This window comes from Rhinoderma darwinii, chromosome 5 (genome assembly GCF_050947455.1).
Source record: "Rhinoderma darwinii isolate aRhiDar2 chromosome 5, aRhiDar2.hap1, whole genome shotgun sequence".
NCBI lineage: Eukaryota > Metazoa > Chordata > Amphibia > Anura > Rhinodermatidae > Rhinoderma > Rhinoderma darwinii.
Genome location: NC_134691.1, coordinates 269,900,106 through 269,926,315, shown reverse-complemented (window position 1 = coordinate 269,926,315; position 26,210 = coordinate 269,900,106). Strand labels below are relative to the sequence as shown.

The following is a 26,210-nucleotide window of genomic DNA, read 5'->3' as shown; positions in this document are numbered from 1 at the left end:
GCACAGTGCCTTAGGCCCCATGCACACGGCCGTATTTTTTCCCTCCCGTAAATACTGGCGTAAATACGGGTTCTTTGTCACCCGTATTCCACCTGTATTTACAGACCCGTGCCTGTAAATACGGGTCCGTTGTCACTCGTATTCCACCCGTATTTACGGACCCGTTTTCTCTGCTATATTGCACTTCACTAATCGGCAGCCCCTTCCCTCTATCCAGCACTGAAGACAATTAAAATAATTAAACCACGTAACAAGTGTCACGAAGCGGGTTAGTGGACCCACTAGGCCGTACCGCCGTAGCGGGAAGGCAGCTGGCCAAACAACAGGACACCCCAGAAATACAATGTCCCACACAAGGGTACCTGGATAGTCCAGACGGTGACCGAAGCTCTGGCACAGATGAGATGGGTGCAGCAGATGGCGCCAAACGTGGCGGATGACACAGGAGCCGCAAGTTGCGCCAGACGTGGCGGATTCCTCCGGACGTGGCAGATGACACAGGACGTGGCGGATTCCACAGGACGTGGCAGATTCCTCTGGACGTGGCAAATGACACAGGACGTGGCAGATGACACAGGATGTGGCAGATGACACAGGACGTGGCACGACTTGATACTAAGGCAAAGCACGGGAAACAGGAACGGGGAACAAGGCACGGGTAACAACAGGAACGGGAAACACTAAGGGACCATTTGCAAGACAGACTGGGAAAACTAACAACGCTCAGGCAAGGATTAGAAGGCCAGGGGCCTTCTTATAGACCAGGAAATCGTGGCAGTTGATGATGATGACGATTTCCTATTTGCGCGTGCTGGCCCTTTAAGGCCGGGCGCGAGCGTGCGCGCGCACCCTACGGGACACAGCCGAACGGAGCGGAAGTGAGTGCTGGCGTCTCCTAGGAGGGAGACGGAGACCAGCGCTCACAGATCCATGGCTGCGGGCGTCGGGAGGTGAGTAAATCTGACGGCCCGCGGCCATGGACGCTACAGTATCCCCCCTCTTACGCCCCCTCTTCTTGTGGCCAGAGTGAGAGAGGAACTTTTTAATAAGAGCAGAAGCGCTGAGGTTCTCTTCTGGCTCCCAGGACCTCTCCTCAGGATCAAACCCTCTCCAGTCCACCAAATAGAAAGTCCTTCCTCCTACCCTTTTGCAGTCCAGGATCTCCTTTACCTCGAATACATCAGAAGGACCGCTGGAAGCAACTGTGGAACTAGAAGTCTTGCTGTAGCGGTTCAGGACCGCTGGTTTCAGGAGGGACACATGGAAGGAGTTAGGGATTCTGAGGGTAGGAGGCAGCCGCAGCTTATAGGAGACAGGGTTGATTTGTTGCCGGATCTCGAAAGGACCAAGGAACATGGGAGCAAACTTGTATGAAGGCACCCTCAAGCGAATGTTCCGAGAGGACAGCCAGACTTTAGTCCCAGGAAGATACTGAGGTGGCTCTCTTCTCTTAGTATCTGCCTTTCGCTTCATGCGATCTACCGCCAGCAAAATAGAGGACCGGGTCTATTGCCAGATTTGCAGGAAGTCCCCATATGCAGAGTCAGCTGCGGGTACCTGAGATGAAGTCGACACAGGAAGAGGGACTCTGGGATGTTGACTGTACACGATGTGAAGCGGAGTGGAAGTGGTGGACTCACTTGTGTGGTTGTTGTATGAAAACTCGGCCCATGGAAGAAGCTGTACCCAGTTATCGTGCTGTGAAGAGATGACGTGGCGGAGATAATTTTCCATGATCTGGTTGATCCTCTCAACTTGCCCATTGGACTGTGGGTGATAGGCAGATGAAAAGTCCAAACTCACATCCAGGAGTTTACAGAGGGCTCTGCAGAACTTACAGGTAAACTGAACACCCCGATCTGACACGATGTGAAGAGGCAAGCCATGCAAGCGAAAGATGTGTAGAATGAAGAGACTCGCCAGACGAAGAGCAGAAGGTAGGCCGGTCAGCGGGATAAAATGAGCCATCTTAGAGAACCGGTCCACCACCACCCAGACAGTGTTACATCCTGCTGAGGGGGGAAGGTCTGTGACGAAGTCCATCGCAATGTGCTGCCAGGGGGCATTGGGTACAGGCAGAGGTTGAAGCAGGCCGGCAGGCTTGGAGTGAGTCACTTTGTTAGAGGCACACACCGTGCAACAAGAGACAAAGTCCAGAACATCTTTAGGTAGCGTGGGCCACCAAATGTGACGAGCAATCAGGTCTCGGGTTTTACGGACACCAGCGTGCCCAGCAAGTTTAGAACTATGTCCCCAGCGGAGAATTCTTCTCCTGTCTGCCAACGGAACAAAAGTCCTCCCAGGAGGGATGTCTGTAACCTGCAGAGGATTAGCAGTGACAATGCAGAACGGGTCTATGATGGTCTGAAGGGACTCCACCGTGTCTTCCGTCTCAAACGACCTGGACAGGGCATCGGCCCTCACATTCTTGTCCGCGGGACGGTAGTGGAGCACAAACAGAAAACGGGTGAAGAACAGCGACCACCTGGCTTGACGAGGATTCAGTCTTTGAGCGGACTGAAGGTAAGTAAGATTCTTGTGGTCGGTGAAGATCAGGATTGGGTGAGCAGCGCCCTCCAGAAGATGTCTCCACTCCTCCAGAGCCAATTTGATGGCCAGCAGATCCCGATCTCTAATGGAGTAATTGCGCTCAGCAGAAGAAAACAGTCTAGAGTAGTAGCCACATACTACTGCCTTTCCTTTGGAGCTCCTCTGGAACAGAAGTGCACCTGCACCAACAGAGGAAGCGTCCACTTCCAGTGAGAACTGACGATATACGTCAGGATGATGGAGGATTGAGGCTGAAGTGAAGGCTCTCTTGAGGCTAATAAATGCGGACTCTGCCTCTGGAGTTCACACCATGTCGTTCACACCTTTCCTGGTAAGGGTCGAGATGGAAGACGTCAGAGAAGTTAGGAATAAACTGCGGGTAGAAATTGGCGAAACCCAGGAACCGCTGTATGGCCCTTAAGCCTTGAGGACGTGGCCACTCCAGGACAGCCTTCACTTTCTCAGGATCCATCTTGAGGCCTTGATCCGAGATGATGTAACCCAGGAAGGGCAGAGAACTCTTCTCAAAGACGCACTTCTCAAACTTGGCGTATGAATGATTCTACCTCAATCGTAGTAGAACCCGACGGACATGCCTCCGATGAGTCGTCGGATCTGGGGAGAAAGTCAAAATATCATCGAGATAAACAACAACACAGACATAGAGTAGATCCCGGAAGATATCATTAACGAACTCCTGAAATACTGCGGGAGCATTACACAGTCCGAAGGGCATCACTAGGTATTCGTAGTGCCCGTCCCGGGTGTTAAATGCCGTCTTCCATTCATCACCCCGGCGAATCCGGACTAGATTGTAAGCCCACGCAGGTCTAGCTTAGAAATTTTTTTGGCTCCTCGTATGCGATCAAACAGCTCAGAGATGAGTGGCAACGGGTATTTGTTCTTGACTGTGATCAGGTTGAGGCCCCGGTAGTCAATGCAGGGACGAAGGGATCCATCCTTCTTTTTAACTAAGAAGAATCCAGCCCCGGCCGGGGAGGAAGATTTTCGTATAAAACCCCTCTCCAGATTCTCCTTGATATAGGCCGACATGGATAGAGACTCAGGCAAGGAGAGAGGATATACACGTCCAGAGGAATCCGCCACGTCCTGTGTCATCTGCCACGTATCCGCCATGTCTGGCGCAACTTGCGGCTCCTGTGTCATCCGCCACGTTTGGCGCCATCTGCTGCACCCATCTCATCTGAGCCAGAGCTTCGGTCACCGTCTGGACTATCCAGGTACCCTTGTGCGGGACATTGTATTTCTGGGGTGTCCTGTTGTTTGGCCAGCTGGCTTCCCGCTACGGCGGTACGGCCTAGTGGGTCCACTAACCCGCTTCGTGACAGTACGCTCAGGCACAGATGAGATGGGTGCAGCAGATGGCGCCAAACATGGCGGATGACACAGGAGCCGCAAGTTGCACCAGACGTGGCGGATTCCTCCGGACGTGGCAGATGACACTGTTGGATCTGGTCATTTCTAATAATGCAGATCTTGTTGGGAATGTCAATGTTCGTGAAAACCTCGGTAACAGTGATCATAATATAGTTACATTTTACCTATACTGTAAAAAACAAACGCAGGCTGGGAGGGCAAAAACATTTAATTTTAAGAAAGCCAATTTCCCCAGGATGAGGGCTGCAATTCAGGATATAGACTGGGAAGAACTAATGTCAAATAATGGAACAAATGATAAATGGGAGATTTTCAAATCTACTTTGAGTTATTATAGTGCAAAATTTATTCCTACAGGTAATAAGTATAAACGACTCAAATTAAACCCCACATGGCTTACACCTTCTGTGAAAGGGGCAATACATGACAAAAAAAGGGCATTTAAAAAATACAAATCTGAGGGTACAGCTGTAGCCTTTGTAAAATATAAAGAGCTTAATAAAATCTGTAAAAATTTAATAAAATTAGCAAAAATACAAAATGAAAGGCAGGTGGCCAAGGATAGTAAAACAAATCCTAAAAAATTCTTCAAGCATATAAATGCAAAAAAGCCAAGGTCTGAACATGTAGGACCCCTAGATAATGGTAATGGGGAGTTGGTCACAGGGGATCAAGAGAAGGCAGAGTTACTAAATGGGTTCTTTAGCTCTGTATATACAACAGAAGAAAGAGCAGCTGATGTAGCCGGTGCCAGTGCTGTTAATATATCAGTTGATATACTGAATTGGATGAATGTAGATATGGTCCAAGCTAAATTAAATAAAATAAATGTGCACAAGGCTCCGGGACCAGATGGGTTACACCCTAGAATTCTTAAAGAGCTTAGTTCAGTTATTTCTGTCCCCCTTTTCATAATATTCAGAGAATCTCTAGTGACTGGTATAGTGCCAAGGGACTGGCGCAGGGCAAATGTGGTGCCTATTTTCAAAAAGGGCTCTAGGTCTTCCCCGGGTAATTATAGACCAGTAAGCTTAACATCCATCGTGGGGAAAATGTTTGAGGGGCTATTGAGGGACTATATACAGGATTATGTGACAATAAATAGCATTATAAGTGACAGCCAGCACGGTTTTACTAAGGACAGAAGTTGTCAAACTAACCTAATCTGTTTTTATGAAGAGGTGAGCAGAAGTCTAGACAGAGGGGCCGCTGTGGATTTAGTGTTTTTGGACTTTGCAAAGGCATTTGACACTGTCCCCCATAGACGCCTAATGGGTAAATTAAGGACTATAGGTTTAGAAAATATAGTTTGTAATTGGATTGAGAATTGGCTCAAGGACCGTATCCAGAGGGTTGTGGTCAATGATTCCTTCTCTGAATGGTCCCCGGTTATAAGTGGTGTACCCCAGGGTTCAGTGCTGGGACCACTATTATTCAACTTATTTATTAATGATATAGAGGAAGGGATTAATAGCACTATTTCCATTTTTGCAGATGACACCAAGCTATGTAATATAGTTCAGACTATGGAAGATGTTCATGAATTACAGGCAGATTTAAACAAACTAAGTGTTTGGGCGTCCACTTGGCAAATGAAGTTTAATGTAGATAAATGTAAAGTTATGCATCTTGGTACCAACAACCTGCATGCATCATATGTCCTAGGGGGCGCTACACTGGCGGATTCACTTGTTGAGAAGGATCTGGGTGTACTTGTAAATCATAAACTCAATAACAGCATGCAGTGTCAATCAGCTGCTTCAAAGGCCAGCAGGATATTGTCGTGTATTAAAAGAGGCATGGACTCGCGGGACAGGGATGTAATAATGCCACTTTACAAAGCATTAGTGAGGCCTCAAAAGAAGACTAAGGGGGGACATGATTAACTTATATAAATATATTAATGGCACATACAAAAAATATGGTGAAATCCTGTTCCTTGTAAAACCCCCTCAAAAAACAAGGGGGCACTCCCTCCGTCTGGAGAAAAAAAGGTTCAAGCTGCAGAGGCGACAAGGCTTCTTTACAGTGAGAACTGTGAATTTATGGAATAGCCTACCGCAGGAGCTGGTCACAGCAGGGACAGTAGATGGCTTTAAAAAAGGGTTAGATAATTTCCTAGAACAAAAAAGTATTAGCTCCTATGTGTAGAAATTTTTCCTTCCCTTTTCCCTTCCCTTGGTTGAACTTGATGGACATGTGTCTTTTTTCAGCCGTACTAACTATGTAACTATATGTAACACAGGACGTGGCGGATTCCTCTGGACGTGGCAGATGACACAGGACGTGTCAGATTCCTCTGGACATGGCAGATGACACAGGACGTGGCAGATTCCTTTGGACGTGGCAGATGACACAGGACGTGGCAGATGACACAGGATGTGGCACGACTTGATACTAAGGCAAAGCACGGGAAACAGGAACAGGGAACAAGGCACGGGTAACAACAGGAACGGGAAACACTAAGGGACCATTTGCAAGACAGACTAGGAAAACTAACAACGCTCAGGCAAGGATTAGAAGGCCAGGGGCCTTCTTATAGACCAGGAAATCGTGGCAGTTGATGATGATGACGATTTCCTATTTGCGCGTGCTGGCCCTTTAAGGCCGGGCGCGAGCGTGCGCACGCACCCTACGGGACACAGCCGAACGGAGCGGAAGTGAGTGCTGGCGTCTCCTAGGAGGGAGACGGAGACCAGCGCTCACAGATCCATGGCTGCGGGCGTCGGAAGGTGAGTAAACCCGACGGCCCGCGGCCATGGACGCTACAGTATCCCCCCTCTTACGCCCCCTCTTCTTGGGGCCAGAGTGAGAGAGGAACTTTTTAATAAGAGCAGAAGCGCTGAGGTTCTCTTCTGGCTCCCAGGACCTCTCCTCAGGACCAAACCCTCTCCAGTCCACCAAATAGAAAGTCCTTCCTCCTACCCTTTTGCAGTCCAGGATCTCCTTTACCTCGAATACATCAGAAGGACCGCTGGAAGCAACTGTGGAACTAGAAGTCTTGCTGTAGCGGTTCAGGACCACTAGTTTCAGGAGGGACACATGGAAGGAGTTAGGGATTCTGAGGGTAGGAGGCAGCCGCAGCTTATAGGAGACAGGGTTGATTTGTTGCAGGATCTCGAAAGGACCAAGGAACCTGGGAGCAAACTTGTATGAAGGCACCCTCAGGCGAATGTTCCGAGAGGACAGCCAGACTTTAGTCCCAGGAAGATACTGAGGTGGCTCTCTTCTCTTAGTATCCTACGGGACACAGCCGAACGGAGCGGAAGTGAGTGCTGGCGTCTCCTAGGAGGGAGACGGAGACCAGCGCTCACAGATCCATGGCTGCGGGCGTCGGGAGGTGAGTAAACCTGACGGCTCGCGGCCATGGACGCTACAACAAGTATACAGAGTCTAAACACAGCGGGAAGAGAGTGACGTCACCAGTCATGTGCCCCATGGCAGCATCGGGAAACGGCGCCAATTAGGAAACTGTAAGTACATTACAAATGTATTCACATTCCCAAGTTTAAAGCATTAACACACACAAGGTTTAACTCGGGAAAACCCCTTTAAACTGTGTGCTATTGTCTGCTATTATCAGCTTTTTTCCCACTCGGTGGCGTTGCAGGGGAGGAATGGTCAGTCCACCCACTGTGTAATGCGGTTGTAATAGTGTAGACATCCGGCCTATTGCATTTATGTTTGTACTGTAACATTTATGTTGTTTTCAGGTACAGCAACGGATGTTTGGCTTTTGAAACTGTAGACACCAGGATGTATGGCACGATACCGTTTTGGCCATGATTTTGCCACTGCGTTACAGAGTAACCGCCACTTCGTCACGCTGGAAATGGTGCTTAATGCATAAAACGCTGTTCAGTATTGGGTAGAAATTGGACTACCCTGGGATTGCACTGTATAGAGAGGGAAAGCTGGCTGAGGTGAGTTGCAGGAAAGTTGGAGAAGCTGCAATTGACGATGGCAGTTATCATTAGGCATGTGGCAGAGGTCCTGGCGTGAGCTGTGGTTAGTAGGCAGGAGTTAAAATCCCATCGCTAACGCTTTGTGAAAGGATTTTAACTTTTCTTTTGAGGTCTCTATATTGGATTTTGCTGTAATTAATTCAAGTGTAAGTGTATGTTCACACGTCTTAATTTCAGGCGTATTTCTGAGCGTAAACGCCTTGAAATACGCCTGGAAAAACACTAGAAAAACACCTACAAACAGCTTCCCATTGAATTCAATGAGAAATACACAGTGCTGTTCACATGGGGTGTATTTTTACGCTGCTGGAGCTGATTGACACTGAAAAACTACTCAAGAAAAGCCTCAAACGAAGCTTCAAATAAAAAAAAGCTAAATTTTCTGCTTCAAAAAACACCTTAAAATCAAAGGCTGTTTCCATTGAACAGCTCCATAATTTTCAGCCACTTCTTTTTGTATGTGTGAACATACCCTTAATAAACTTTTAAAAAACGTTTGACATGCGTGATCGCTGTGCCGCTTAGTTTTTGAATGGCTTTCCTCGGAAAGCCGAGCGAGCGGTGTATGAGCTCAATAGAAATTCTATGAGTCCGTACACCGCTCGCTCGCCTTTCTGGGGAAAGCCGAGCAGAGTCGATAAGAAACTAAGCGGCACAAGCGCTTCTGCCGCCTACTTTTTAGCAACCGATGAAGGTCTCAGTGCTCGGACCTCACCGATCAAAACTAATGACATGTCAAAAGTTTTTTAAAGTTTAGTTTCCCTTTAATGGATCGTAAAGAACGGAGTGCGTGATTGTTTTTTCTTGGACATTTATGCACATATAAAGGGTTCATAAGTGCCCTTGTTAAAGGTCAGTACAGGAGCCACCAAACGCACAGCAGTTAAAGTTAGGTGAGCAGGTTTACACTTGTCTTGTCTATAACCTTCTCCCCCTCCCTGCTGCTATGTGTAATACTAAGAGAAGGGAGGGGAAATGAGAGAGAGCAGATAATGTCAGCCCTGACAGTAGCAGTGTGCTGTTGGATGTGTGTCAGAATTAGCAGGACAATCAGCTCTGTGAAGGCGTTATGCAAACTACATACCAGCAAAATCATAGGACAGTTTTTTTTAATAAGGACTATTTAGAAAGTTGCATTTAGGAAGCAAATTACCATTAAAAAAAAATCTGTGCAAAGTTGTCCTTTTATCCTTTAAATTAATAAAAAATATTAGAAAATAGTGCACAACTTACATGAAGCTCTCTAAAAAAAACCTTACATATAATTGGAGAAAATTCAATAGGAATGTGGATGGATTGCTAGAAGAAGAAAAGTTTTTGTATACATTTATGTGTACAGTCCAAGCCAAAAGCTTTGAGACTTACACAAATTTTAGTTTTCACAAAGTTTGCTGCTTCAGTTTTTATAGTGGCAATTTGCAACAACTCTAGATTGTTATGAAGAGTGATCAGATGAATTGCAATTAATTGTAAAAGTCATTCCTTGCCATGAAAATTAACTTAAAGGAACAGTGTCACCAACATTTTTTTTTTATATCAGTTTTATGTTAGGGTTTTATTAAAAACGTTTATATTTATTTGTGTGTTTGTGTGTTACTTTTTTCTATTTTTACACTTTTTCTTCCCTATGGGTGCTGCCATTTTTTTTGCCATTTCTGTATGTGTCGATTAACGACACATACAGACATGGAATACGGCAGCTCCAGTCCCATAGGGACTGCGAACGGGGCCCGTTCCATCCACTATGGTGTACGCCGTGTGTGTGGGAATGGCACATGCACCGCTCCCACACAGTCCGATTTGAAATGCGCGCCGTCCGGCGCCATTTTACTGTGGACCGGAAGTCGCGGCCGGGCAGTAAGATTACTACTTCCGGTCGCGGCTTCCGGACTTGTGCACATGGAGCAGCGGCAGCAGACGGAGCGGACGGACCGGAGGGAGCGGCGGCGACAGGAGCAGGTAAGTGATTTCTATGTATGTTCGTGTTTCAGTGTGTTTTACTAGTGTATGTTAACCTACTACACTGTGTGTTAGCTCAAAAAATGGCGACACACAGTGTAGGAGGTTAGACCGTTCAAACCCCTCGTTTCTCCCGGCACTAGCCAGGATAAAGGAGGGGGGGATTCTGAGAGCTCACTAGAGCGAGGGATTTTTTCCCAATTTTGCAGCATAAAGCAATGTGGTTGCTTTACCACATGCAATGCTGCAATTTTGGGAATTGCTCCATCTAGTGACCAGTGCTGGGAAATATTATAAATTGAATCCAATTTATAATATTTCCTGACTCGTGAAAAAAATAAAAAAAAATTAGAACAATGTTTAATCACCCACACACTAATTGTTTAACTAAAAAAAAAAAAAACATGTTTTGCTGGCAACACATTCCCTTTAAGGACAAAAACCCCATTTCCACTGCATTTCAGCCCTGTCATAAAATGACCAGCTACCATCATTTCAGTGATCTTCTCGTTAGCTCAGGAGAAAGTGTTAACGAGGACAAGGCAGCTGATACTACTCTGTCATACTGATTGAATTATAAGAACAGACTGGTTACATTAAAAGTGGGATGGTGCTTGAAATCATCTTCTTCTTCTGTTAACCATGGTTACCTCCAAGGAAACACGTGCAGTCATCATTGCTTTGCATCAAAAGGGCTTTACAGGCAACGACATTCCTGCTTGTAAGATTGCCCCTAAATCAACCATTTATCGGATCATCAAGAACTTCAAGCAGAGAGGTTCAATTGCTGTTAAGAAGACTTCAGGGCACCCCAAAAAATCCAGCAAATGCCAGGACCATCTCCTAAAGAGGATTCAGCTATGGGATCGGTTCAACACCAGTGCAGAGCTTGCTCAGGAATGCAGCAGGCAGGTGTCGATTGGATCTGCATGCACAGTGAGGAGAAGGCTTTTGGAGGCTGGCCTGGAGTCAAGAAGGGCAGCAAAGAAGCCACTTATATCCAAGAAAACCATCAAGGACAGACTGACATTCTGCAGGAAGTACAGGGATTGGACTGCCGAGGACTGGGGTAAAGTTATTTTTTCTGATGAAGCCCCCTTCAGACTGTTTGGGACATCTGGAAGAATTATTGGCTAATAATTGTTATAAATTTGATGTATTTGTGAGAAAAGTTAAAAAACTTATGAAATGCTCATAATTGTACTTCAGTATACCATAGAAACATCTTATTAAAAGATCTAAAAACACTGAAGCTGCAAACTTTGTGAAAACCAAAATTTGTGTCAGTCTCAAAACTTTTGGCCAGGACTATACATGTCACTGTTTTGCTTGAATACATTATCAGCCTCTAATTTATTCTTGATTATTGCTTGAAATCACTTTCCTGTCTCTGAGACAGCTGGCTTCAGATTTCCCTTTTTTGGTCTTTCTTTTTTTTTTATAATGAAAAAAAAGTCAATATTTACATATCGAAAAAATTAAATGCAAATAACCCTTGATCTAAATCAACCACCACTTTGGTCTTTCAATGGTTGTTCTGTTTTTTATCTTTCTTTCTTACATGTTATTTCATTGTAAACTGGATGATTTATAAACCTACAATCATTAACTGTTTTCACATTTCATCCACTCCGAGCCCTTACTGACAGAGCTACCAATGCCAACGAGTGGTTAGAAAACTCTGAAGTCTAACTATAGTTTATTACATTATCTGCATAGTCACATTTATGTCAATTTGTGAAATGCTAAATCTATGGCACATACTTGTTCTCCTAGTGGCCCATTATACCCCTTAGGTCCTCTTTCACCCTCTTTTCCAGATTGATAGTTCTGTAACAAGAAAAATACTATGTAAGTGTACAGAAGGATTGCCTAGGTTTATAAGCACACTGCCTTGTATTGATAATCTGTGGAGAGTGGGAAAGATTATCAATACTCCCACAGGACAATCCTGGCCTTGTCAATTATTTAGTGATGGTTTTGCATTCAAAAAGTCTTCAGACTCTTTCAATTTTTTCGCACATTTTGTTAAGTTGAGGCCTTGTGCTAAAATAAAGAAAAATGAAAGTTTTTCCCAACATTCTGCACTCAATACACCATAATGAAAAAGTGAAAACAGAATGTTAGTAATCTTTGCTAATTTATTGAAAAGGAAAAATTTCAATATTGCACGGACATAAGTATTCGGACCCTTTACTCAGTACTTGGTTGAAGCACCTTTGGCAGTGATAACAGCCTCCAGTCCTCTTGGGTATGATGCCACAAGGTTTGCACTCCTGGATTTGGGGATTTTCTGCCATTCTTCTCTGCAGATCCGCTCAAGCGCTGTCAGGTTGGATGGGGAATGTCGGTGGACAGCCATTTTCAGGTCCCTCCAGAGATATTCAGTTGGGTTAAAGTCAGGGCTCTGGCTGGCCACTCAAGGACATTCACAGATTTGTCTCTAAGGCACTCCTGTGTTGTCTTGGCTGTGTGCTTAGGGTTATTGTATTGTTGTCTTGTAAGTCTGAGGACCAGAGCACTCTGGATCAGGTTTTCATTAAGAATATCTCTGAACTTTGCTCCATTCATCATTCCCTCAACCCTGACCAGTCTCCCTGTTCCAGTCGCTGAAAACACCCCCACAACATGATTTTGCCACCACCATTCTTCACTGTAGGGAGGTTATTGGGCAGGTGACGAGCAGTGCCTGGTTTCCTCCAGACACGATGCTTAGAGCGGAGGCCAAAAAGTTCAATCTTGGTTTCATCAGACCACAGAATCTTGTTTCTCACAGTCTGAGAGTCCTTTTGGTGCTTTTTTGCAAACTCCAGGTAAGATTCTTTCTGTCATAAAGCCCAGATTTGTGGAGTGCTGCAGTGATGGCTGACCTTCTGTAAGTTTCTCCCATCTGCACACAGGATATTTGGAGCTCAGTCAGAGTGAACATTGGGTTCTTGGTCATATCTCTTACCAAGGTCCTACTCCCCTAATTACTTAGTTTGGTGGGGCAGCCAGCTCTAGGAAGAGTCCTGGTTGTTCCAAAATTCTTCCATTTAAGAATTATAGGCCACTGTGCTCTTGGTAACGTTCAGTGTAGCAGAATTTTCTTGTACCCTTCTCCAGATCTGTGCCTCCACACAATCTTGTCTCTGGGCTCTACAGGCAGTTCTTTGCTCCACGTGGCTTGGTTTTTGCTCTGATATGCATTGTTAGCTGTGAGACCTTATATAGACAGGGGTGTGTCTTTCCAAATCATGTCCAATCAAATGAATATACGACAGGTTGACTCCAGTCAAGGTGTAGAGACATTTCAAAGATGATCTAGAGAAATGGGAGGTCCCCAGAGCTAAATTTCAAGTGTCATAGCAAAGGGTCTGAATAATTATGTCCATTCAAAATTTTAGTTTTTAATTGACAATAAATTGGCAAAAATGTATAAAATTCTGTTTTCAATTTGTCATTATGGGGTATTTAGTGCAGAGAAAAACTTTTTTTTTATATAATAGCACAAGGCCTCAGCATAACAAAATGTGAAAAAAGTCAAAGTGTGAAGACTTTCCCAATGCACTATATTATTAATGCAATTTGCTGATGTACATACATGTTTATTTCTGTGTTCTCACAGTGCAACTTTGGTAAAATGTTTCTCAATGCTCAAACTGGATATAAATACTTTACAAATATAGACTTACATCATCTCCATCATCTCCAGCTAAACCTTGTTCTCCTTTCATTCCAGGAAAGCCTTTTATTCCCTAATAAGAGAAAACAATATTAATTAGATATAACATATGTGTAAATCTACTTTTGCAATAGCATATTAATCCAAAAATTCACAGATAAGCCATTCTCTTCTGTGGAAAAAGTAAGTACTTATCAATAACTTAAAGGGGTTTTCTGAGTTATCTAAAAAAAATTGACCACGGTAGAAGGGATGCAAGAAAACAAAAGAGCCACTGCTCACCTCACAGATCCTTGTTGTTCCAGCGCCGCTGCTTTTGGTGCTCACTGCCGCTGTGTATTGACATAGCAGCAGCGATGATGTGCTTGTATATCCACATGATTGCTGCAGCCAATCACTGGTCTGAGCGGGTATACGGCACAGGATTGCTGAGACCAGTGCTTTGCTGTAGCGATCATGTGGGTATACGGGCATGTCATCGCTGCAGCTATGTCAATAAACAGCGGCAGTGAGGATCGGAGCGGCGATGCTGGAACAACGGGGATCTGTGAGGTGAGTAATGGCTCTTTTCTTTTTTGCATCCCTACTACCTTAACCAATTTATGAAATAACTCGGAAAACCCCTTTAAAGTCCTAAAATTAGAATCAGATATGCCAGATTAGGTGCAAAGAATTAGAACTTTGATAGACTGCACATACACGCAACATTAGTGAGCTGCGATTTTGCGATACCTTTTTGGCAGCATGGCTTGTAAAATTGGGGCATATGGCTTCAATGTGTTTCATCTGTACAAGTCATGTGGCCAAAAACTACATTGGAAAAACTGTTTTATTTAAACCTGGCATTTAGTTTGGTTGGTTTGCTCTCTGTTGTTGAAATGTATGATATCACCATGCGAAAATGCAAAGTGCTTTCTGAGGCTTTAAGAAAGAAGCTTATATAAATGCCTATGAGTCTAAAAAATGGATTTTAGAAGATTGCCAAACAATTGTACATAAATCATTCCACTGTCCGGAACATTATCTACAAGTGGAGAAGTTTTCAAACAACTGTCAACTTGACCAGGTCAGGCCATCCCATCAAGATCTGCCCTAGAGCAAAACTCAAGGTGCTGAAAAAAAGTCTCTAAAAACCCCAGAATTTCATCACGGGCCGACAGCTTGTGCTCGCTAATATTGATTGCAAAGAGGAAACCTTTTCTATACAGACAGAACATCAGGATAAGACAATAGTTTGCCAATGAACACATGGGCAAACACCAGAACTTCTGGAATAATGTGCTCTTGACAAATGAGAAAAAATAGAGTTGCTTGACATATTTGGAAAAAAAACCAAAGACTGCATTTCACCAGAAGAACCTGATACCAACTCTAAAGCATGGCGGTGGAAATGTTATGGTTTGGGGCTGCTTTACTGCATCAGTGTCTGGGGAGCTCAACATCATACAATCCACTATGAATTCTAAATGGTACCACAGGGTGCTTAAAGGGGTTTTGCAGCCAGTAAAAATTGACGGCCTATCCTCAGGATAGGCCATCAATAGCTGGTGGGTTGGAGTCCACTTCAATGGGAGAAGAAGGCTGCAATACCTGTGAATCGCCGGTACATCTGTGTTGACAATTCACAGTGAGCAAGCCGGAAGTACCGGCGAAACGCGCGTCGGTTGTTCAGATTTAATGCGTCCAATGTCTGGCTTCCATCTCTAATCCAGCAATACAATTACACATTTGATACAGTGTTCACTGACATCAATCACTCGTTCTGCTCTCTCTCGCTACCGCCTCCGCACATTGCGGTGTGAGCGAGAGGCAGCATAGTAGTGCCCACCGTTGGTCATATATAATACAGTGTATTCAATTGCCGGGAGCGGCTCACAGACGTGAGAGTGACTCTGCGGATTAGCTGACCTGCTCTCTTCCGCTTCTATGTTAAGTGGTGTAGACGTTAAGCAGGAACATAGTGCTCACCGCTCGGAGCTCAGTCCAGAGTGAACTACATCGCCTGGAATGGCTCATAGACACTAGAGCAGCTCTAAGGCTTATAGCGCACACCTAGCTAGTTTGTCCATTTCTAAGTGGATTCACTCTGTTCCGTTCTCCATATAGAATTTAATATGGTCACACTGCTGGCATAATCCTCTCATCTTGGGGAGATTTGCCTTCAGCCATCAGCAGACATTACCCATACATTATAAATTAATGACATAGAGTATAGATATTCACCACGTCCCCGAGAACTTCTCACTTTTGGGCATTAAGCTATAGTGACACCAATCCTGGCTGTTTCATTTGCCCTTTTTATGCACTTCCGATGCCATTGGGGACATAGAATTGGACACAACTTGCAATATTAGTGCCAGGCATTCTTCAATAACAGTGATCATTATGTGTTATCAGCTATTGATGGTCTAACCTGAGGATAAGCCATTCATTTTTACTGGCTGGAAAACACCTTTAAGGTGGGTGTCAAAGTGGACCGTGCAACATGAAAATGACCCATTTTGAAATGGGTTGTGAATGCAAGGAACCCCTCAAGCATTGCACTGCTGAAAAAAGTATCCATTATAGGTTGTGTAAAGAGTTCTACCAGTGGATGACAGAAACTGGTAGACAGTAATAAAAATTGTCTGTGGGAAATTGCTTCTGCCAAAAGGAACATTTTATAAGGGTGCTGACAATAATTCTAAATTAAAAAGTCTTGATCACATGACAAGATTACTGTATGTAGTAAAAACAAAACTTGTATCCCACAGTTTATTCGGAAACAAAGTTTTCCTCATGATCATCTGGACTAGGATTGAAAATCAGCGGAATCTGGCAACTAGTTATGTTTCAGGCACGGATTCCGACTTTTTTCTTCTTCAATTTTCTGTTCTAAATGCTTCCTGCATTTCTCTGTTTCTTGTCTTTTTTAATACACACACACACACACACGCACGCACGCACGCACGCACGCACGCACGCACGCACGCACGCACGCACACACACACAGGAACGGAGAATAGAAGATGTAAGTACCTTTGGACCATCTTCACCCCGTAGTCCTGGAAAACCCTGAAATAAAAAGGTTAAAAATAACAGGTAGAAAAACAATGCCTTCATTTGATTTATTTATAACTATAGTCTGGACTTATATTCCAACTAAACTAGTTTGTTTTACATTCATAATGTGCAAAGAAAAAGACTCTTTTAAAGGGAATTTCTACTCTTCGCACATGGAATTAAATAGTGTGTGCAGAATGTAAAAAATGTGACATCTGAGCATGACTGAGCTGGGAAGGGCGAGTGTCTTCATGTGCTCACACTATTTAAAGTGATTTTCCAGTTTGGAGGACCCCTTTTCCTATTGTAGGTCCCCCTGCTCTTATGATATGAGAGCAGGGAAATATACTTATTATGGTCCAGTGCTGCATTCACAATTCTGCTGGTTGTTATTGGATATGATTAACAACAGACACTTCCCTAACAGCTTAGCTAAGGAGCTATAGAAGGGGTGGTCACAGTGTTGCTTGGGTGCCACATGTGGCTCTTGGACCTCCTTCCTGCAGCTCCTGACACTCCAACCCCATGACAAACAAGTGTCCCTAAAATTCAGTGGGACAGTCAGGGATAACTTTCTCTTTCCTGGAATACCAAACTCCCAAAAGCCAGTTAGCTGACCACCCCTGTACGCTAGTGTAGAATGACAGTACTTTTTTGTACGATTACTGTACTGCACCGGGTGTAAAGGCTACTCTCGCAATGCAAATCTCCGGCACAAACTCAGTGCAGACATTCGCCACACCTGGTCTTACTGGGCAATTGGGCCAGCAATGAGTGTAGGTGTAAAGCTTTAAATCTGTGGGAACTTGCATTTATATTAGGGACTCCCAAACAGAGCACACAATACATTTTTTAGATATAAGGCTTCGTTCACATGTGTGTCAGGGATCTGTTCTGACGTTCCATCGGAGCTTCCCGTCAGGACTGAACCCTGACTAAGACAAACGGAAACCATAGGTTTCCGTTTGCATCACCGTTGATTTCAATGGTGACGGATCCGATGTAAATGGTTTCTGTTTGTGTCAGTTGTGCAAGGGTTCAGTCATTTTGATGGAATGAATACCATAGTCGACTACGCTATTGATTCCGTCAAAGTGACGGAACCCTTACACAACTGAGACAAACGAAAACCATTTGCACCGGATCCGTCACCTTTGAAATCAATGGTAATGCAAACCGAAACCTATGGTTTCCGTTTGTCTTAGTCAGGGTTCCGTTCTCACGGGAGGCTGTGACAGAACGTCAGAACGGAACCCTGACGCAGATGTGAACGAAGCCTAAGAGGAACAATAAAGTCCACCATGTCTAAAGGATTGTGTTCGGTCTGATAAAGTTCAGAGCCAAGCAAAATAATTACAATGATTTCTATTGACATTAGTGTCTCCAGCCTTTCATTTATCTAGTAAATTTCACATAGTGAAATAATGACTGCATTTTATTATAGGAAAGTTTGGCATTTTCAACATTTGGGAAGTTTGTACAACATAAAAGGATGGTAGTAATGGAACATACAATAAAATAAGATATTTTTTGTGAGAAACCAGGAACAATTTGATTGGGGACAAATCCAGTGATTGTGTACTTCCCTGGAGAGTAATATCCCTGTGCCATGCGCTTCAGAGTTTACGTATTGTCCAGTGACGTCTAGCTGTTCATCTCATCCGTATATATGGTAGCTGCCTAGTAGCGATTGTGAGAAGATTGAGGTTTCCTTTTATATGATCCTTTAAAATTTATCCTGAGATTTGAACCCAGAATTATGGAGTCCTAACAGCCTTTGTGACACCGCCTCATGTATACATCTACTATATATCTTATGTTTATATTTCTTACTGTATATTTTTACCAAAAATAGGATTATATTCCAGCTGAAGGAAGAAGGAAATTATTTCTTTAGAATTATACTATACAATGGCATGCAGATCGGTTGGCTACAAGGTCATCTCCCGCTTCTGCATTAATACCACTGGATACCAGGCTGGGTGCTCGAAACAATGACAGCATCCTGACCTTCTGTGCCTACTGTCTACCAGCGCGCGCCATTGCACTGCGGACTATTATTTTTAACTAGTTTAGCTGATCTCTTACTACTCTCCTGCCTTCCTAAATTTGGTTTATTCTGGTCCTCGGTGCCAGTCTGTTCAGGGTTTATAGCTGTGTCTTGAAGTCCGAGGACCAGAGGATTGCCAGTTTTATGGGATAAGTACAGCTAAAAGTAAATAAAATCATTACACCGCCTATAATCCCTGAACCTTTTAATTTTCCAGGAGCAGAATTACTTCAACTCTTGACTGTATGTCTTTATCTTTTCTTTTGTCTTTATTCTTTTATGGTAGTCTTCTTCACTATTTCTGTGAACCCCTCTATTGTACATGGTTTGCTCATTACTTACAAAACGGAAGCTGTTGTCTGTGCAGTTCCACAAGTATCCAGTAGAGGGTTCCACAATTCCCCTTATATATTTTCACTATTCTACCAACAATTGTCTTGCACGGTTATTGAACACTTCTTGAGTTTTGCCTAATGCATTTTTAATGTTAAACTATTAAGTTGTTTTATTCCTTTCAAGAATCCATACACAAGTAAATAAACTACTACTAATAATATTGATGCATTAAAGGGGTTGACCAAGATTAAAAAAAATGTCAGTTCCATACACTTGAATGAGGATGAGCTGCAATACCAGACACAGCCTATGATCAAATGTGGCGCTGTTTCTGGAAAACAAGAATATCCTATTTTCCGGACAACTTATTTAATTCTCATACCTGAAATCCCATTGATCCAAGTATTCCTTGACCAGATTCACCTTCTTCACCCTGTTAACAAGAAGTTGTTATCTCTTTATATATTACACTGTAAATATTAAGACAAATTCAAGTAGCAGAATCCCTATACAAATTCCAATGACTGTGATACTGCAATGTTACAGACATAGCAGATCGTAGTTTAAATGACAGAGCATGACATTTAAGGCTGGATTCACACGAGCACTTTATGTCCATAATGGACGGAACGTATTTCGGGCGCTAATCCCGGACCGAACACACTGCAGGGAGCCGGGCTCCTAGCATCAAAGTTATGTACGATGCTAGGAGTCCCTGCCTCCTTGCAGGACAACTGTCCCGTACTGCAATCATGTTTTCAGTACGGGACAGTAGTTCCACGGAGAGGCAGGGACTCCTAGCATTGTACATAACTATGATGCTAGGAGTCCGGCTCCCTGCACTGTGTTCGGTCCGGTACTTGCGGCCGAAATACGTCCGTCAATTATGGACGTAATTAGTGTGTGTGCACATACCCTTACAGTTTCATGATCACTGCTTCATCTGCGGTGATGGGCACAATGTTCCCCATATGTGAAAACTGTCCCCGAGAACAAGCGCTCCAGTGCCCATTGCAACTGATCGGCAGATTCTGAACTGATGCACCGACTTTATTTGCTATATATATTTTTTTGTTAAATAGAAATTTAGTGACATTGCAAATCAATTGTTTCAAAAACGTAAAAATTATATTCCATTAACCCCTTGTAGTCAAAGCCATTTTTGTTTTTTTCGTTTTCGTTTTTCACTCCCAGCCTTCCAAGAGCCATAACTTTTTTATTTTTTCGTGGAGTTTAAAGGCTTATTTTTTTGCAGCAGGAGTTGTAGTTTCTTCGCAATCCATTTGGCGCTAGCTAGACTGGAGTGCAGAGTCCAGCAATCATCTTTAACCTCCGCAAGAAGGTGTGGACTTTGCTGCAGGAAGATCCCGAGGTCACAACCCTAGAATAGTCACGGATTGGTGGCAGTAGCGCTGATGTAGTAGTAGCGTAGTCAGGAACATGGCCAAGGGTTAGAGCCAGGAGAAAGACAACTGGCACCTAAGAGCAGGGTAATGTTACTCAACCCAATCCAAGACAATCCAAAAGACAAGGCAGGAGCATAGTCCGGAACAAGGCCGAGGTCAGGATCGGGAATAGGAGCCAGGAAACGTATGAAACTCAATAATCAGGCAATGCATGGCATGAGGCTGCCAGGCCTGACATAAACTTCTGGCACTGGTTGCCTTGGCAACCTGACGCTGCTCTGTACTGCTATCAGGAGAACCTCAGCCCGAACCAGCAGGCACGTGGCAGAAGCCAAGGCAGGAGAAGAGGAAGCATTTAGTTGCCTAGCATTTAGTTGCCTAGCAACTGGATGCAGCTGAGAGGGGTGATTAACAGTACCCCCTCTTAAGCTCTTAGGGTCCCTCCTTAAAGAGGCTCTTAGAGGTTTGAGATGATACTTCAAGTGAAAACTTGATGACCTTTGGAGCATGAACGCCCTCCTTAGGAATCCATGTTTTGTCCTCAGGAGAGGAGCGAGGTGAGTAACAATTCCTAAGAATCTGTAGCACTTGTCTTGCAAGACTAATAAAAATCTGGCAAACAGTGTAGTTGCTTCTGAGTTGACCAGTATTCTTTATTTTAGCAGCTGTTGGTTACTACGTGGAAACTGAAGAAAAGGGACTTTGGCAATTCACAACTGATTATATTTCCAGACTTGATTCTGCATTAGTAAAATAGGGGAAATGCTATAAAGGGCTTTACACCAGTTTTCTGGCATTAAAAAGTCGCAAATTATGGTGCACGCCACATTTGCACCATAATTTGCGACTTTTTGGCATTTGACGCTTATGGAAGCGGCCACCACAGTACAACAGATTTACTAAAATTTGCGTTGGAGACTGTCATAAATTATAATGGAAATCTACGCCAGCTCGTAGCTGGCAGGTATCACTATGTGGCACAAGGTAGTACGCATCTTAATAAATTTGTCACATCTTACTCCTGTAGGCAGAGGACTAAGACTGTTGTATTATACACCAGTCTTAGTAAACCTGCTCTACTGTGTAAGTATTTTAAAAATAGAATAGGATGGCTGACATGTATTTTTATGCCTAGAAAAAGTAATCCCTTCTAGCATCTGATAGACCCACAATTCTGATAGTCCGACACCTTAAATATATTTTTTAATATTAGTTAATAGGGACTGTCTTCCAAATTCTTTGGGCTGCTTGGCCTCTACCATTAGAGGTAATTTTTTTGACTTGCCTTTATCTATATGATAATTCCAAATTTCTCATAATTCAGCATCAATTCCCAACGGCAGTTAAAAGGAGTTGTATTAGAGAGATATTTTATTAAATTACAACTTGTATGGACACCTTTAGTATAGGATGTTAAGTTGAAATATTTTAGAATTTCTATTGAGTCAACTACACATGAAGGGAGGATGGACACACGCACTGTTTTCAGATGTAATTCGGGCGTTTTACGCCTCGAATTACGCCTGAAAAAAACGGCTCCATTACGCCTACAAACATCTGCCCATTGCTTTCAATCGGTTTTACGGTGTTCTGTTCCCACAAGGTGTTATTTTACGCGTCGCTGTCAAAATACGGCGCGTAAAAAGACGCCCGCGAAAAAGAAGTGCATGTCACTTCTTGGGACGTTTTTGGAGGCATTTTTCATTGACTCCATTGAAAAACAGCTCCAATAACGTCCGTAAAATACGCCTCGAAAAACGCGAGTTGCTATAAAAATGTATGAAAATCAGGAGCTGTTTTGCCTGAAAACAGCTCCGTATTTTCAGACGTATTTTGCTAAGCCGTGTGAACATACCCTAACTGTTCATATGTGGACAGTTACGTAAGTAGCTTCTCTGGAGTCTCCGACAGAGCATTCAGAGAGGTTAAGCCTCCCGGGACACTCCACCGCTGCTCTCGGCCATTCTGCAGCGCTACCGGCAGAAGGCTATCTTGCCCTCACATCCCCAAGGCTGTTGTGTGAGGCAGGGATGCAGGCAAGGAGTGAGTTAGGCCATATGAAGCTCCAGTGATAAACTGTGACAGATGCCATACAGTAGCATCCGTAGCACACAGTAGCTGTGTCAGTTGGGACTTTCGCTGGGTTGCGATGGCAAGTAGGGTGGTGTGTGTTTCCCGGAGTGAGAGGAACTAACGTAGGCTACAAGAAAGGCTAGACGAGGGTAGTGAATGGCAGTGACCAGTGGGATGTGTATCATACAGCAGGAACCACACTAAGGAAGGTCTCAAGGAGATGAAACAGATACAATAACTGCCGGTTGTTCAATCATGTAACTGAGAATGAGCCTCTATATGAGAACTGTCAAGAGTTTAAAGAGGCTCTGTCACCAGATTTTGCAACCCCTATCTGCTATTGCAGCAGATAGGCGCTGCAATGTAGATTACAGTAACGTTTTTATTTTTAAAAAACGAGCATTTTTGGCCAAGTTATGACCATTTTTGTATTTATGCAAATGAGGCTTGCAAAAGTCCAAGTGGGCGTGTTTAAAGTAAAAGTACAACTGGGCGTGTATTATGTGCGTACATTGGGGCGTGTTTACTACTTTTACTAGCTGGGCGTTCTGACGAGAAGTATCATCCACTTCTCTTCAGAACGCCCAGCTTCTGGCAGTGCAGACACACTGCGTGTTCTCGAGAGATCACGATGTGTCGTCACTCACAGGTCCTGCATCGTGTCGGACGAGCGAGGACACATCGGCACCAGAGGCTACAGTTGATTCTGCAGCAGCATCGGCGTTTGCAGGTAAGCCGATGTAGCTACTTACCTGCAAACGCTGATGCTGCTGCAGAATCAAATGTAGCCTCTGGTGCCGATGTGGCCAACACGATGCAGGACCTGGGGCAGGAAGTGAATGACGTCACAGTGTGATCTCTCGAGAACACGCAGTGTGTCTGCACTGCCAGAAGCTGGGCGTTCTGAAGAGAAGTGGATGATACTTCTCGTCAGAACGCCCAGCTAGTAAAAGTAGTAAAAACGCCCCGATGTACGCACATAATACACGCCCAGTTGGACTTTTACTTTAGACACGCCCACTTGGACTTTTGCAAGCCTCATTTACATAAATACAAAAATGGTCATAACTTGGCCAAAAATGCTCGTTTTTTAATAATAAAAACGTTACTGTAATCTACATTGCAGCGCCGATCTGCTGCAATAGCAGATAGGGGTTGCAAAATCTGGTGACAGAGCCTCTTTAAGAAATGTGTATATTGCAACTACTAAGCTCTTTACCTAGAAATTGAACTGTTTGCTTTGTGAAAGCCTAATTGAACTGTGTCTGCCCCCAAAACAGAGGAGGATCCGAATTATCTCTTCTGTCTTTTGTGGTTGGGCAGAGCACTTGGTATACAGGAGCTCTCATGTCTGATCATTATCCTACAAAATGCAGCCACACCATATGAATTTGCCTTCCATCAGGAATCAATGGACTGAGGAGCTGTGTGCCCAATCTGGTAATGGGCCCCTCAGCCACTGCCCTAATGCTGAAATGGTCAGTCCACCCTTTATCTATACTATAGCCATGCACAGACGTATGTGAGAAAGTCTTTGCTTCTACCCTATCCACTACTCAAATATTAGATCACATTTTACAATCTCATCAACAACTAGATGGACAAATGCATTACTGGCTTTATTCCTGAAAGTATTCAGCCCTAGTGAATGAGTCTTCAATTCTTGTAAACCACTTGCATGTTCATAGAAGAGAAAATAAAACTGCCTCTAGTTTTCAGGAACTGAATGATCCTGGATTCCTAAAAGTACATAATAAATCAAATCCTCTTTAATTGGACATCATCATTTATGTTATCTATGTTTGATAATTAGTCATCTCTAAAAGTCAGATGTGGATAAGACCAGGCCATATGGAATAGCTATAATCAAAACTTTAATCAGAGATATAAGCTATTAGCATGCGCTAATGGGTACATAATCGTTTTACATGATGAATATTGAAGTTCTGCCAAAATAATTTGAAAGCTTTTCGTCAGTACTTCAAATAAAGGGAAGACTTTTTTTTGTCTGAAACAGAGGTCAACATTGCATACTATAATCAATCATACTGTTAGAACGAAATTATTCTGGCTTAAAAGAAACAGCTTAAAAGAAACAGTGTTTTAAATGCAAAATCCATTAAAAACAGAAAAAGATTCACAGGATATGTTTTATGGAGCAACCGGAATAGTGTCATCCCGTAACCAAATACTTTCTCTACTCAATGACTTGTTTCTAATATATCTATTTTAAAAGTTGTTGAAGACCGACAACAGTGACTGTAAAAGGAAGTGTTTTTACCGTATTTTTCGGACTATAAGACGCACCCAGGTTTTAGACAACACGAAATAGGAAAAAAGTTCATATTTTACTTCTTTTACAAAGAAAAAACTATTGGTTAAAAAATATTATTTGTTCAGTTTCACCACATTCTGAGAGGCATAACTTTTATATTTTTTCATCGTTTGAGCGGTGTCAGGGCTTATTTTTTGCGGGACGAGCTGTATTTTTTATTAGCACCATTTTTTGTTACATACGATTTTTTTAAACGATTCTGGGGAAAACGAATTAGAATCGCGCGTCGAGGCGAGGCGACCAGGCACATTAGTCACTTCCATCCAAGTGAGCTTTCAGTTTACTTTGCATAATATTGTTTGTCAGAAATATATGTTATTATTATCTCGTTAGCTGCATTATCTAGTTGGTTACAGCTTCCCACATAGATTCATAACCATTTGCATACTACTATGTTGCATTTATATTGACTTCGGTTACATGCATCATCTTTGAGGGATACACTACATAATATTTATATATTCAACTCGGCAGCCATACGAATTCTTTTTTTTTCAGTACATAGTTCTTCCAGTGGTACACTATTGTTGCATTATACATTAGCTCTGTATTGCATTGCTGTAACATTGCTTTTATGCATTCTGGTCTTATGGTTATTCATCACTTATTTTTATTATTTTTTAATCATGTGTTATATTTATTATGCATTTCATTAAAACATTTATTGTATTTGTTAAAACAGTCATGGTCCTATGACTCCTTTTTTTCGATGTTGGTTGGCTATCTGAGCGGAGTTTGAGCCACATTCTACTGTTGTTGGGACTACAAATAAGTAGATTCTGAGGTTTGAAATTATTTTTTTTTACGCCGTTCACCGGCGTAAAAATAGTTTCTGACTTTTACAGACGCATCGATACCAATTTGTTTTATTTTTTTATTTTTACATTAGATCGCTGGTATAATACACTGCAATACATGGATGAGTTACGGAAACAGCGTAACTCGCCGAACTACGCTGTTTCCGTAACTCCCATAGTAGTGAATGGCAGTTACAGAAGCAGCGTAGCATTCTACTCTGTTTCCGTAACTACTATTCAGTTCTATAGGAGTTACAGGAACAGCGTAGGTCAGCGAGTTATGCTGTTTCCGTAGCTTGACCATGTACGCTGTTTTTGTAGCTACCGTGTTCCGGAAACAGAGTAGCACGCGGTGCTACGCTATTTCCGTAACTCCCATTCACTTCTATGGGAGTTAGGGAAACAGCGTAGTTCAGCGAGCACTCGGCTGTTTTCGTAACTCCCGACCACCTAACCAGGAAGTGGCCGGGAGACAGCGGAGCCGGGTAAGAGGTGGGACCCTCATCTATCTGACATTTATGACATATCCTGTGGATATGTCATAAATGTCCTTCATGGGAAGACCCATATCAATGCCGCGGTCGCTATTGACCGCGGCATTTAACTAGTTAAACGGCCAGGAACAGTGCCATCAT

At 43.4% G+C, this 26,210-nt stretch overlaps 1 protein-coding gene across 1 annotated transcript in view; it reads right to left on the bottom strand.

Annotated features, from left to right (window-relative positions):
- Positions 1-26,210, bottom strand: part of LOC142652591 (uncharacterized) — a 106,507-nt gene that overhangs the window by 9,100 nt on the left and 71,197 nt on the right. The window contains exons 24-27 of the mRNA XM_075828246.1: positions 19,347-19,397; positions 16,555-16,590; positions 13,547-13,609; positions 11,637-11,702 (exon numbers count right to left, since the gene is read on the bottom strand). Of these exons, the coding sequence (XP_075684361.1) occupies positions 11,637-11,702; positions 13,547-13,609; positions 16,555-16,590; positions 19,347-19,397 (216 nt within the window). The remainder of the gene's footprint in view (positions 1-11,636; positions 11,703-13,546; positions 13,610-16,554; positions 16,591-19,346; positions 19,398-26,210) is intronic.